Genomic DNA, 13,569 nt, shown 5'->3' with positions numbered 1-13,569 from the left:
GCTAGGGGACCGTATAGTGCTGCCACCAAGTTCGTATTCGTATTCCTGGGATTCGTCTTCCTCCTGGTATTCCTCTAGTAGTTAAGTGCTCAAATCCTCCTCTTGGCGTGGTGATAAGAACTCGAAGAGAACAATCGAACTACAAGAATATTTTTGTGCAAATGCAGAATTTTTTTTTATTTAGACCACCAAAAAAGAGACCAAAATATTATTTCTTTATGAAAATGAATTTTTAAGTACAAATTGTTTTCGTCGAATTGATGTGCATGGTTGTTGTCACGCCGTTAGGTGGCGCACTAGTTTAGTATTCTTCGCCTTCCTCTTCTTCCTCTCCATCGACGGAATCGACGCCGACCTCTTCGTAATCTTTCTCCAAAGCGGCCAAATCTTCGCGAGCTTCTGAGAACTCTCCCTCTTCCATACCCTCGCCGACGTACCAGTGAACGAACGCGCGTTTGGCGTACATCAGATCGAACTTGTGATCGAGACGAGCCCAGGCTTCAGCGATAGCGGTCGTGTTACTCAACATGCAGACGGCTCTCTGTACCTTAGCCAGATCACCTCCTGGCACGACAGTCGGCGGCTGGTAGTTGATACCGACTTTGAAACCGGTCGGACACCAATCGACGAACTGGATGGTTCTCTTGGTCTTGATGGTAGCGATAGCAGCGTTGACATCTTTGGGGACGACATCTCCGCGGTACAGCATACAACAGGCCATGTATTTACCGTGACGTGGGTCGCATTTCACCATCTGGTTAGCCGGTTCGAAACAGGCGTTAGTGATTTCAGCAACCGACAACTGCTCGTGGTAAGCCTTCTCGGCCGAAATGACCGGAGCGTAGGTAGCCAGAGGGAAATGGATACGCGGGTACGGTACCAAATTCGTCTGGAACTCGGTCAAATCGACGTTCAACGCACCATCGAAACGAAGAGAGGCGGTGATAGAGCTGACTATCTGGCCGATCAGACGGTTCAAGTTGGTGTAGGTCGGACGCTCGATGTCGAGGTTACGACGACAGATATCGTAGATGGCTTCGTTGTCGACCATGAAAGCGCAGTCGGAGTGCTCCAGAGTTGTATGCGTGGTCAAGATGGAGTTGTACGGCTCGACGACGGCTGTAGACACCTGCGGGGCTGGGTAAACGGCGAACTCGAGTTTGGATTTCTTTCCATAATCGACGGACAGTCGTTCCATCAACAGGGAGGTGAAACCGGACCCGGTACCTCCGCCGAACGAGTGGAAGATCAGGAAACCTTGAAGACCGGTGCACTGGTCGGCTAACTTTCTGATTCGGTCGAGAACCAGGTCAACCAGCTCTTTACCGATTGTGTAGTGACCACGAGCGTAGTTATTGGCGGCATCTTCTTTACCGGTGATCAGTTGTTCGGGGTGGAACAGTTGACGGTAGGTTCCGGTACGAACCTCATCTGTAATGATAGAAACAAAATCAGACTGTTAACATATGAAATCATAAATTATCTCAACAATTTAATGACTCAGCGGGTATCAGTCCGCAACCTAGTGGACCCTGCACTCCGGTGCCAGTTATTAATCACTTTTTTCGAAATCTGTGATTGTCTGCTCTTTACATGTGTTAGGTACTTCATCAGAGACATGTTTGAACTACAAACTCACTGTAGGGGGCGGAGGGGCTCCAGGTTGCAGATCAGTAAATTGTATAATCGTGTTAACTTACCGACTACAGTCGGTTCCAGATCGACGAACACGGCTCGGGGCACGTGTTTACCGGCGCCGGTTTCGCTGAAGAACGTGTTGAAACTGTCGTCGCCGCCTCCGATAGTTTTATCGCTGGGCATCTGACCGTCGGGCTGGATACCGTGCTCCAGACAATACAGTTCCCAACAGGCATTACCGATCTGTACACCGGCCTGTCCGACATGGATGGAGATACATTCACGCTGCAAAGAGAAAATAATTTGAAATTTAAAATAACCGTTTTCTGGTGCGCGATGTACCTAAAGGGACAGGGTCCATTGTATTGAGTTCACAATACAATCATAACCAAATGGGTCAGGCGGACGTGTTGAAGATATTGCTATAGAAACGAAGACATAATAAGGTTATTGTTGATAGTCGAGGCATTTCGGGCACCTGAACTCAATACGTGACAGCGATAACAATGTAATGTTTGGCTCTCTTTAGAATAAACCTGAATGGCGGGAAACTAGTGGAATTTTCCTACGTGTACATATGACCTAGGGCTTCTAACAGGTTAGGAGAAAAATCCCGAAACACACGAAAGCCGCAGCGGAAAACCGCCATTTACAAATATCGTAAAAATGTCGAAACGCGTCATTTCATAGAAAATGGTTCCATGGTCAAAATTCTGGGTCAAAAAAAGTCCCTTTAAAAAATGATATTTCACTACTAATATTGTTAACAAATTTCAACAAAATATACTACGTATCGGGACCTCTTGCCTCGATATACATTGTATCAATACACTGTATCGATATATTGTATCGATAACGAATAGAAATGGCACTTACCATGATTGTAGGTTGTTGTGTTCGAGAATCAAAAAAGTCGAGGAGACGAATTTGTCACTCACGGGAGCAGTTAGACTTGTGAAGAGTCGAGCGCCAAGTGGAATGAGCGCGATCCGTCTGCGCGGCCTTTTATAGCCGTCTGCCCGGTCGCCTAGGAGACCATATCAACAAAGCGACAAACAATGCCTCGCGTATCGCACACCTGAGCGGTTCAATGCTATGATTATTTGAACCGATTGTTAATTTCGAATTTGAAACGTCTCATTTTCAACTGTAAATCTTCTTATTTCATGATTCGGAGAAGCGTCTCTAAAAGGGAATTACAACAATTGGCAAATTAGCATAATTTTCGCAACAATGACGCGACAACTGAAATGATTGTTGGCAAAAATATCCGTCGTCGCCATGGAGCCGTATGCGTCGTTAAACCATTTCATTATGGAGATGGAATATAACTTCACGCGAGAAAGCATTGAACTTGAATATATAGAATTAACCAAGCTAGATTAAACATTTAGTACAAACGAAACTACCGTAGCCTGGAACTTAGGGATTTACTAATTAAAATCTAAAGATAATCTAAGCATCATGCAAAATAACCGATAACACGGTATTTGAAATGGACCAGATATTATGTGTATATGGATCCTCTGATCAACGCCCAGGATTTTCCTTAAATTAACGCCCGCGTGTAATGTATTTCTATCAGCGAAGAAATATCCATCAAGCTCCGGAAATAAAAATATTTTGAAATTCAAACTTCTCAATCATCTAAATGCATCTACGAGGATATATATATATATATATATATAAACAAGCCGCAGTCGTTTCCGCAATAGAATCGTTCTAGAAAATTCTTGAACTCGTCAAACAAAAGAAACCGGTTCCTCAATTAAACAACAAACACAACTGTTAGGGAAGAATGTGGTGGCCGAGCAAATATTCAAATTAAATCAATAAATGAGTTCGTTAAAAGATCGATCAATAAAACTAGACAAAGAGTGCAGTAAACGTCATTGAATCAGTGGTGATGACTCATTCTTCCGTCGCGGGTTCACGGTCGTCAAAATAAAAATCTGATAAACAATGACTATAGCCGGTTCGATATTGTCATGTTTATCGAGTTTATTGGAATTCCTTTGATTAATGAAATACCTTAACGGGGTACTCATACCCCGAGGACACCGACCGTCAAAGGATTGCAACAGATTGTTTTCCATATTGCAAACGGCCCAGGCAGTTTGCCATTTTGGCATACATATCGGCTGCGGTATTTTGTTCTAGGTCCGCATTATTCCCCTACTCAGTTCTAGAGGGCCCTTGTTTCAGGGCATCAGTTCGAGAGGAAGGGTCCCGCGACGGCGTGGCGAGCCGTGACGCGTTAGTGAAATTCGATAACTTGATAAGAGATGTAGAAATAGGTCTATATTTCACAAAAAACTAAATAGTCTTCAGTTAAGGGTCCCATTACTTTATCCTTAACTGAGGACTATTTAGGTTTTTGTGAAATATAGACCAATTAGATGAAAAAAAATCAGCGGCGCGCTATAACACCAAACATTGAGTAAGGTACCAAACATCGTGTAGGTGCCACTCGGAGCTCACGGCGCAGCACAGGTCCGCGCAAAACGGAGCATACCGATTCGCATCAGCGGAATGCTCCAATCCAACAAAATGTATTTAAGCCAGCGTATAAAACATGAAATATACCTAAAACAATCATGATTTATAAATATGATGCTAATAAATCCGTCCACAAAAACCAAGTTAGAGCTTTGGAAAATCTCTTACCATTTATATACTATAAAATCGACTAGCTCTGGCATGAACCAGGATGGCCGAGTGGTTAAGGCGTTGGACTTAAGTTCCAATGGACGGTGTCCGCGTGGGTTCGAACCCCACTCCTGGTAAATATTTTTCTAAGTCTTGACTAATGTTAGCATTTCCATTTTATAATATTCCACGTGAAAGAAATTACGTTTTTCAATTTTCATGAATGTATCCCCTTCAGTTCGTTTCCTCGCATAAACCGCTGATGAAACAACTATCAACCAATTCTTATGAGACATTTTTATTAAAAAATAAAAGTTGAAATAATTTACAGTAAATCGTAGAAATAATCGAGACCTTGACCGATTTCCCAGATGGATATACCAGTGCCCAGTTCGGTAGCAAGGTCTAGTCGGTTCTGTATAGATTGTAGAGTTGGATAGTAGACATTGTGTTCACCCTGGTCCGTCCTGTATCAATAGAGATATCAAGTGTTTTCATTTAAAGATGCATGAATTAGAGCTAGGGGGATGAAAGAGACAAAGGAGAGAGATATGGGAGAGGGAGAAAAAGGATAGAGGGGAGAGATAGGGAGGGGAAGAAATGGAGAAAGTGGAGAGAGAGGGGGAAAGGAGGAAGGGGAGAAAGAGAAGAGGAAGAATGGGACAGATCAGCAGCCAGGTGTTAGAGGAGGATTCAGGGGGTGAGAGGGGGAAAGTGGGAGAGGGGGAAAGGGAGAGAGGAAGACTAGAAGAGTGGGAACAGAGAGGGCTGAGAAAGAGGAGAGTTGGAGATAAGGAGGGACAGATCAGCTACCAGATGGGGAATAGGGGGTGGGAGGGTCGAGGGAACAGGGTGGGAGGGAAGGGATCAAATATTAGATTAGAGATGGAGAAGGGGGAGAGACTTACACGTATCTGAACATGTGTTCACTTGACTCTTTATCCCATCTTAGTTTTGGTTTATATTGTTCCAGTAATTCAATATACCTACAAAAATATTCAAAAACATAATCGGGTCAAAAATAAAAGCAAGAGTTTTCTAACTTCCAATATCGTGAATCCGAATCTCTGAAAATTTCTACCTGTTGCCAAGAATGGGCCCGCCTGCTCCGCTATAGAAATCATTTCCGTAGAAATTTAAACCCAGTAATATTTTTTTTCTGTAAGGAGAGTCTTCATTCGGTTCTAGAGCTAGCACACACTGTCTGATCCATTGTAATGGCGAGTTAGGTCCTGGTCTACAACAAAAATTGACAATGATTCATTTTAAATTGGATGCTGGCCGCATACTGGATTGCCCGGGATTATCATATCTGCATGATATAAATTCATCTTCATTTTTCAGCATTTCATCCCTTTTCATTTGTTTTTTTTTCTTTAATTTGTTCCTTTTTATGTCAAGGTGCCTTTTGGATACAGCCTTTATGTCTGTACTCAGGCTCCTGTCACCTCATTGTCCCTAATCAATTTTGTTATCATTCATTTTGTACATATTGATGGTGACAAATTAACTACTACCGGCCCCAACTGTGCTAGTCAAAGAGCCGATTACCTTGAATGATTACACGCCCAGCACTCCGCATGCCGCAGAGTTGATTGCCCAGGATTATTGCACGTGCCCTAGACTGTGTTTGTCACACGGCCAATTGTTAGCTAAGTAAACTTACCTCCCAGGATGAGAAAAATCATAAGTCATTAAACTAAACGCGTCGATCACCGGGGCAAGTTTTCTAAACTCAGCTGGGGTTATACTGAAAATATAGACACAACGCTGAAAATCAAAACTAACGCCTTCTTACAACGATATTTCTTCGCACCGTCAGAGATTTATTCGAAACGACTCAAGTGTTTAGTCACTTTGAATAGATCTCTGTGAAGTCGGATTTTTACATAAAACTGCGATGTCGAGAAAATCATCACTGAACTTACTCTCCTCGGCCGCGGGGAGGCGGTAGCACTAGTATCAACTTTTTATAATTTTTCTGAAATGTTTCGCCGAGATGTTCGAGGAAATGAACGAGGTCACTGGAAAGAAAAAGATTTAAAATATTTAAGACGATCTTTTTTTTTCATAAGATATTTGCGGTGGGTTTCATGAACTCGTTTTAGACGCGCACAACGCACCTCTGTCTATATCCGGATAGTTGTGACCAAATCTCAACAACGATCCCATCGAAATTATGACTCTAAAAAATGCACCAAAGGAATTACCGTACCATAAAAATGAAAGAGAAAAAACCACGGTACCTGACATACATCCTCAGGACTGCCAACCACCGAAAAGTGCTATCAGTAACAAATTGATTTTTTTTCAGTAACATTTCATTGGAAATATGGAAGAAAATGTTCAGATTAATCAGTAATCGACAGTAAGACCCTCAGTAACATCTTTCAAAATTTCTGTTTAAATTAATCAGTAATCAACAGTAAGACCCCCATAATATCTTTCAAAATTTCTGTTCAAATTAATCAGTAATCAACAGTAAGACCCTCAGTAACATCTTTCATATTTCTGTTTAAATTGATCAGTAATCAACAGTAAGACCCTCAGTAACATCTTTCATCCTGAGCCAGAGAGAGCTTCTTCGACATTTCCTATTTTTTATTTCTGACGGACAAATTTATTCTGCACGACTGTAGTTTGTACCTTGACGAAATTCAGCATAGAATCTATACAATCTTCCATACTATCTTCATTAGTAAATAAACTATCGTAATCAGCGGCCGACCAACCATCGAATAGGACTCGTGGCACTGGAAAATATAACATTGTCAATTTAACCCTTTCAGTGCGTCTACACCACAGTGCGGTGTACGAATCAGTGATAGATTTTGCTAGTACACCGCACAGCGGTGTATTGATGTAATTAGTAATTATCTCTCTTCAAAAAATGGCAGCACTTGTCAATATATAACATTGTCAATTTAACCCTTTCAGTGCGTCTACACCGCAGTGCGGTGTACAAATCAGTGATAGATTTTGCTAGTACACCGCGGTGTACTGATGTAATTAGTAATTATCCCTCTTGAAAAATGACAGCACCTGTCAAACATAGTGAAATACTAGTAACTAACGATACACCGCGCCGCGGTGTAGATGCACTGTAGTGGTATTCCCGTTATTCAACACACTAGGGTGGAGTTTTTCAGAATTTTCCAGAATTTTCAAATTATCTCTAGCACTATAGGGTATTAACTAAAGCACTGAAAGCGTTAATTAATTAGTTATTTATGTATCGGTACAAGAGTTTAAGATTAATTGTCTCTTTAAATGCTACATAACAAGCGCTTTAGATTGAAAGTATGATTTGGTGTTTTATTTACCTATCAATGTATTTCTATTTGTTTTTACGTCTTTTATCCAACCTGAAAGAAATAACAAAATTTTAAGAATCATTCACGATTTTTTGGATGGAAAAATTCAAAACTGTGCATTCGAAAAGTTTAAAGGAACAAATAATAATATTGTCCTCAGATTTAAATTTATCAGCATTGTAACATTTTTCCCGAAAGTAATAGATTTTCAAGATGCAGTTTCGACCGATCTCGAGTAAAAATTTGACCCAAGTTCGATCATTGGATTCTAATTTCTAACTGAATTACCGTCATCAATATCGTGCCCTCCTTCGATGACGTAAACTCCCGATCGTTTATATTTCACCTGTAACCATACCGGCGACACGTACGTGAACTTATCTCCGAATAACTTGGCAACGTCGTAACCGTGACTGTTCCACTAGATAGATATACAAAATATAGATTTACATCAGATCAAAGTGACAACAAGAGAAATTCCACAATAATGAAGCCAAAATTGAAAAGTGCTAATAATCAGTACGCCTGATGATGGCTAATAGCATTTACGCGAAACGTTGCTCTTACATATAATCATTTTGATATAAACTTTTCAATTTTGGCTTCATACACGTTATAATCATACACGGATATTTTGTATCTTCTCGTCTCATCAAAGTGACAAAACGCAGCATAAATACAGTGTAAGTTCGTTATAACGCCACTATAATGATATCGATAATGGTAATTGAACTGAGGATCTTTTATCAAGGGGTCATTCATTTATTACGTACGCATTAGGGGAGGGGGGAGGGGTCAGTGCAATTGCGTACTGTAATGCTTAATGTATATGAAAAAATGGCCGATTTTGCGTACAGAGCGGGAGGGGGGTTGAAAAATTCAAATTTTATGAGTACGTAATAAATGAATGATCCCCAATTAGGAAACTGAATTGCATCAGATCAGAGTGGTAGTGTAAAAAGGATTATCTGTTAATCCAGTGCACATAGTAGCAAAAATACATTTCTTTTTGTATTTTTGATAGTAAACACTGGATTAACAGATAATCATTTTTACACTACCTACAACTCTGATACGAGCCCCTGCGCTGAATTGTGCCCATCGACAGGATAAATCCGTAAATACACTTTAAGTCGTTTATAATGCCACCGTGAGGGACCGCCGAGAAATATAATGTCATTACGAATTTAGCGTTACACAGAATGGTCTGATTGAAATTGAGTTCAATTGAGCAAATATTTTCTCTGAAAAATGTTGATAAAGAGTATGACATTATATTTGACGGTTGACAGGATAAATCCGTAAATACACTATAAGTCGTTTATAATGCCATTGTGAGGGACCGCCGAGAAATATAATGTCATTATGAATTTAGCGTTACACAGAATGGTCTGATTGAAATTGAGTTCAATTGAGCAAATATTTTCTCTGAAAAATGTTGATAAAGAGTATGACATTATATTTGACGGTTGACAGGATAAATCCGTAAATACACTATAAGTCGTTTATAATGCCACCGTGAGGGACCGCCGAGAAATATAATGTCATAACGAATTTAGCCTTACACAGGCTCATTAACATTTTCTCCAAAATGTTAATGATAAAGAGTATGAGAAGTGACATTAAAAAGGATGGCAGCGTTATAATGAACTTTGACCGTGCAATCTCGTTCTATTGTTCTGGACTTACCGGAGTGACGTATCCCAAAGTAGATCCTTGAAATAGTTTATCAATTCTACACCGATCGCAGTAAGATCGATATTCGTTTATTATCGATTTCGCTTTGATTTTTTCGCCGACGAGATCTCGATCTCGGACGTTTTTATCCGATAATTTCAGCGGCTGAAAAAATAAGAATTTCTACAAATTAATAGTTGTTTTGTTTAATTTGTAAATCAGGATGGAATATAAAAACAGTGGAGAACTGAACATGATTTAGGCCCTAACTCTTATATCAACCCTTTGACTACATTAGGGTTAAATAAACTGAACTGATTTTGAGAACTATCGTACACTGGGTCAACTTTTACGAGACCAACCTGAGAATGTCAGTATTATATTTTTCAAAAGAAGCTAGCCATGCACTGATGTGCGCCAGCAAAATATGAATCGAGAACTATTTTGAATTCCATGTACGTTTTCTAAAAGATAATTAAATAATAAAATATATTTCTACAAAGGTTTATAAACGAATGTAAAATATGTAGTACTATTCACTGACAAACAATGTAATCAGTCTATAGAACATTCTGAAAGAACGGTATGAATAAATGTGGCTTTGAGGACAACAGCAGCAGCAGCAGAATTGTGGTCGAGTTCGGCAACTCAATAATTCTAATCGTGATGCTGAATAGAACATTGGGAAGAATCATGAACTCAATTTGACGGGACGTGACACAATACGTGAAGTTGGCTTTTCAATTTATCAGTAGAATAAAACTACAACATTTTCCGTATAAGGTTTATATCTCTCGTTCTGTCATCAAAACACGTCAAATTAGGGCCTACAAGATTTGAATTGCGTAAACGGAATGGACAACGACTGAGGAGATATCTGCTTCATTTCAGATTGCAATAAGATGAACACAAGTACAATTCGAGTGGTGACACTCAATTTGTGTGAACGATTTCGAGCTCGCCCGATAAAATGGAACTTTAAATTCAGCGTTTTAATATATCTAGGGTTTTATTTCCCGGCCTCCGTTATCGGACTCATGTTAAACATATTCACGATTTTAGTTTTACGTCAATTCAAAAGCGATGTTTATTTCCTGGTGAAAGTTTTAGCCGTTAACGACATATTGTTTATGATAGCGACGTTTATTCTGTATCCGCTCCGAACCGCGTACATCTACGCTGTTTTAGGTGATGTACTATTCCGCGTTGATGACTGGATATTCGGTGCAGTTTTCATCACTGTTGCTCAGCCGTTTTTCTATATCTTCCAGACGACTCGTAACTGGTGCACTGTACTGCTCAGTCTAGAGCGGTTAATCGTCGTATTGTTTCCAATCAAATCTCGGAAGTGGCAGCTAAAATCTATTTCTCTGAGCGCTATGGGTGTCATTTCACTTGTCGCAACAGGTGGACATTTCGTTTATTTTATTCCACGGAGGACTATTGAAATCATACATTGCCCATTAAGTTGGCCTTACGTTACGAAACTTACTAAGTACACAGAATTTCTACCACCTAAGGTTTTTGATCGATGGACTTTCACTATAAGTTCCCGGTACTTGTTTATTTATCTAACCGTAATGACACCTTTGTGTTGTCTATTTGCGATAAACTTTATCCTTATAACGACAGTTGTCTTACGTAAAACTGTGAAACGCTCCAAACTGGGTGTCGTCATAGACAATTCATCGAATCGTGAAGGCCGGGTTTTGAGAATGGTCCTCACTGTTGTAGCCGTCTATTTGATTTGTGAAGTTGTCGGATTTTTAGAACGAATACGTGGTTTGGGGTATATAAAAATCCCCATCAAGGGTATGGTTTTGAGGAAAATAGGTCTGGCTTTGTCGATCTTAGATTCATCGGTGAATTTTCTAATATATTGTTTGACTAATGATAAATTCAGAAAACAAGCCGTGGACATCATGGCCTTGGCCCTGGGGCGGAGAAAGCATCGCTGGGGCAACTGGCACCAATAACACAAATTGATACAGATTTTCCATTAGTTCAATTTACAATATATACAATATATCCTAGCTTGCCAGGGTTTGATTGCCTCCTGCTGACGCCAACACAAACCCTGGATGCAAGCCCTTCATTGCTCAATGTTTCTTGGTTCTTGGGCGGACTGGTTGCAGCTGAGTGGCTACCAGTCTATATAACAGGCCAATCAGGTGCATAGCAAATGTGCCTTTAAAAAACAAGCATCCTGATTGGCTAAATACACACTGACGGCCGCTTAGCAGCAACCTTTTGGGCAGTAAGGCGTTTTATTTAAGCACCTCGTATCAAATCCTTTCTTACTCCATCGATTACTATCACCTATCAAGTGATAAATATCGAATCACAAAAATGACCCTACTCTCTAGAACCAGAACTTGAATCTTCTGCAATTGAAAAGGACGCCATTTTGTTTCTGAACCGTCACCGAACGCTACTATCATAAGCGCCATCTTAAAAATCAAATCAAAGCGTCTGGAGGAGCGATGATCCAGTCGTTTGTTGGGGCTTTGTGGTTAAATGTGGCAAACAAATCATTGAAGTGCGTCGCTAGACGATTCGATTTGTGTAGATTCGAGTTGCTTCAAAAACACCTACAGATCGAAAGAAATAGGACTTGTAATTTGTCATTGGTAAAAGTGCAGATCCGCACCTCTCGTGATTGACGCAATCTACTGATTGACAGAATCCAGGCTAAAATCTTTCTAGTGAAGATTTAAAATTAACTAATGGCAATGTACTGTGAATTGCTGATGACATTTTGAATCTAAAACAATGATATTTAATGTAATTGATTGAACCGTTTACGCGGAGAGGTGCGGATCTGCACTTTTACCCAGTTCCTTTAATGTAAGGTGTCAGTGTAAGTGTGGACCTTTTGGTTATAAAGAATGTTGTCATGGTTTAAGAGCAATAGTTCCAACCAAAGCCAAAAAAGGGCAAAGAAAGAGAGGTGATTTAAGATTTGGATTTTAGATTTGGACATCTAAAAGGCAGACGCTCCCTACCTTTTCTTTCTTCGTTTTCTTCTTGCTGGCATCAGTGACATCGACTGTCAACTCCAGAAAACCGACAAATAAAACCACTACAAAAAACTTCAAGTCCATTACACCGGCTACCTTTCTGACAATAATGACGGACGGTTTTAATCGGCATTTAGGATGACCTCAGCTGAGTAGAAAATCTGATAGATGGCGCACGAGTCGAACATTCGCCGCTAAATCGTTCTCGCGCTTGATTCCCGATAGATTCTTGTTAGTTCAGCCAAATTCCGATAGATGGCCAATGCGTCGTCGACCATAATGGAGAACGAGGACGTAGTTGAGGATGAAAAAGTCGACAAAAATGCATCGAAAACTCTGTTAACAGCTACCGGCAATGAATCAAACAGGGGAATTATATATTTGAGTAAAATTCCATCTCATATGAGCGTCAAAAAGGGTCGCCATTTATTCCAGCAATACGGGCAGCTGGATCGAATATTCTTCCAACCTGAAGGTTCGTGTAGTCTGTCTGAACTGCGCTCGCTATAAAAACAATACGGTTAATGGTCGAATATATACTCGAAACTTCTTCTTTTTCCTTTTTATTTTCAGCCGCTAAAAATAAGAAAAAGAAGGCAGGACAGGGAAAAACGACGAGTTCTAAAAACCGCGGCGATTTCTCCGAAGGATGGATCGAATTTCTGGACAAAAAAATCGCGAAACGCGTCGCGTTATCGTTGAACAATACTCAAATCGGGGGTAAAAAACGCAGTCCATGGTACTGGGATATCTGGAATATAAAATATCTACCGAAATTCAAGTGGAGTCATTTGAACGAACGTCTCGCGTACGAGAAAGCCGTTCACCAGCAACGAATGAGAACCGAGATTACGCAAGCGAAACGCGAAGCGAATCACTTCGCGCAAAATCTCGAACGCAGCAAACTACAAAATCGTCTCGAGAAAAAGTCGGCGAAGAGCGGAGAGAAATTGGCGGTGCGCGAATGGACGTTCGAACAGAAGGACACGGAAGAGGAAATACTGGGTCGAAAACAGCGCAAACGAACGCAGCAGCAGCAGACGGAGGCGCCGTCTTCTGGGAAAAAATCGAAGAAATCATCTCCGTCGATCGCGGCTGTCGATAAAGACTTTTTGAGGAATATTTTTTCGGGGGGAGGAAAAAGTAACGGCAGTGATTTAGACGACAACGCGTGAAAGCGATGATGAATAAAGATATTTTGCATTTTAAATTATTTTCTTGATCAGTTTGGAATTATTTGGAGCCATCCTTTTCTCCAGCGGGAAGTAATC

The 13,569-nt window shown here is 40.5% G+C and overlaps 3 protein-coding genes and 1 non-coding gene across 4 annotated transcripts; 2 read left to right on the top strand and 2 right to left on the bottom strand.

Annotated features, from left to right (window-relative positions):
* Nucleotides 1-150: 150 nt before the first annotated feature.
* Nucleotides 151-2,671, bottom strand: LOC141910248 (tubulin alpha-1A chain). Its single transcript, XM_074800980.1, has 3 exons — nucleotides 2,515-2,671; nucleotides 1,701-1,923; nucleotides 151-1,431 (listed from the first exon to the last, which is right to left on the bottom strand). Exons 1-3 carry the CDS (start codon nucleotides 2,515-2,517, stop codon nucleotides 302-304), a joined length of 1,356 nt encoding a protein of 451 aa, XP_074657081.1. The 5' UTR covers nucleotides 2,518-2,671; the 3' UTR covers nucleotides 151-301.
* Nucleotides 2,672-4,342: 1,671 nt separating this feature from the next.
* Trnal-uaa (transfer RNA leucine (anticodon UAA)) lies at nucleotides 4,343-4,424 on the top strand. Its single transcript has one exon. It is a non-coding gene; the product is annotated as a tRNA-Leu (tRNA).
* Nucleotides 4,425-4,612: 188 nt separating this feature from the next.
* LOC141909776 (chitinase domain-containing protein 1-like) lies at nucleotides 4,613-12,409 on the bottom strand. The gene is made up of 11 exons (XM_074800382.1): nucleotides 12,284-12,409; nucleotides 9,291-9,443; nucleotides 7,890-8,022; nucleotides 7,611-7,652; nucleotides 6,934-7,040; nucleotides 6,411-6,472; nucleotides 6,216-6,311; nucleotides 5,954-6,037; nucleotides 5,369-5,524; nucleotides 5,196-5,273; nucleotides 4,613-4,754 (listed from the first exon to the last, which is right to left on the bottom strand). The coding sequence occupies exons 1-11, from the start codon at nucleotides 12,380-12,382 to the stop codon at nucleotides 4,613-4,615; spliced, it is 1,152 nt and encodes a 383-aa protein (XP_074656483.1). The 5' UTR covers nucleotides 12,383-12,409.
* Nucleotides 12,410-12,568: 159 nt separating this feature from the next.
* LOC141909759 (activator of basal transcription 1-like) lies at nucleotides 12,569-13,563 on the top strand. Its single transcript, XM_074800362.1, has 2 exons — nucleotides 12,569-12,773; nucleotides 12,872-13,563. Exons 1-2 carry the CDS (start codon nucleotides 12,578-12,580, stop codon nucleotides 13,471-13,473), a joined length of 798 nt encoding a protein of 265 aa, XP_074656463.1. The 5' UTR covers nucleotides 12,569-12,577; the 3' UTR covers nucleotides 13,474-13,563.
* Nucleotides 13,564-13,569: the final 6 nt, after the last annotated feature.

Source organism: Tubulanus polymorphus, chromosome 8 (genome assembly GCF_964204645.1).
Source record: "Tubulanus polymorphus chromosome 8, tnTubPoly1.2, whole genome shotgun sequence".
In the NCBI taxonomy this organism is placed as follows: domain Eukaryota; kingdom Metazoa; phylum Nemertea; class Palaeonemertea; order Tubulaniformes; family Tubulanidae; genus Tubulanus; species Tubulanus polymorphus.
The sequence above is the reverse complement of the archived record's forward strand: the minus strand, read 5'-3'. Positions and strand labels throughout refer to the sequence as shown.

Bases quoted from the DNA above. Each gene is read 5' to 3' on its own strand.
- LOC141910248 (XM_074800980.1), bottom strand. The intron at 1,432-1,700 runs GTAAGTTAACAC...CTATCATTACAG, and splicing joins TCTGGAACCGACTGTAGTCG to ATGAGGTTCGTACCGGAACC.
- LOC141909776 (XM_074800382.1), bottom strand. From the start codon at position 12,382: ATGGACTTGAAGTTTTTTGTAGTGGTTTTATTTGTCGGTTTTCTGGAG. The intron at 8,023-9,290 runs GTAAGTCCAGAA...ATATCTATCTAG, and splicing joins CTTTGGGATACGTCACTCCG to TGGAACAGTCACGGTTACGA. The intron at 4,755-5,195 runs GTAAGTCTCTCC...CTATTGATACAG, and splicing joins GAACACATGTTCAGATACGT to GACGGACCAGGGTGAACACA.
- LOC141909759 (XM_074800362.1), top strand. From the start codon at position 12,578: ATGGAGAACGAGGACGTAGTTGAGGATGAAAAAGTCGACAAAAATGCA. The intron at 12,774-12,871 runs GTTCGTGTAGTC...TTTTATTTTCAG, and splicing joins AATATTCTTCCAACCTGAAG to CCGCTAAAAATAAGAAAAAG.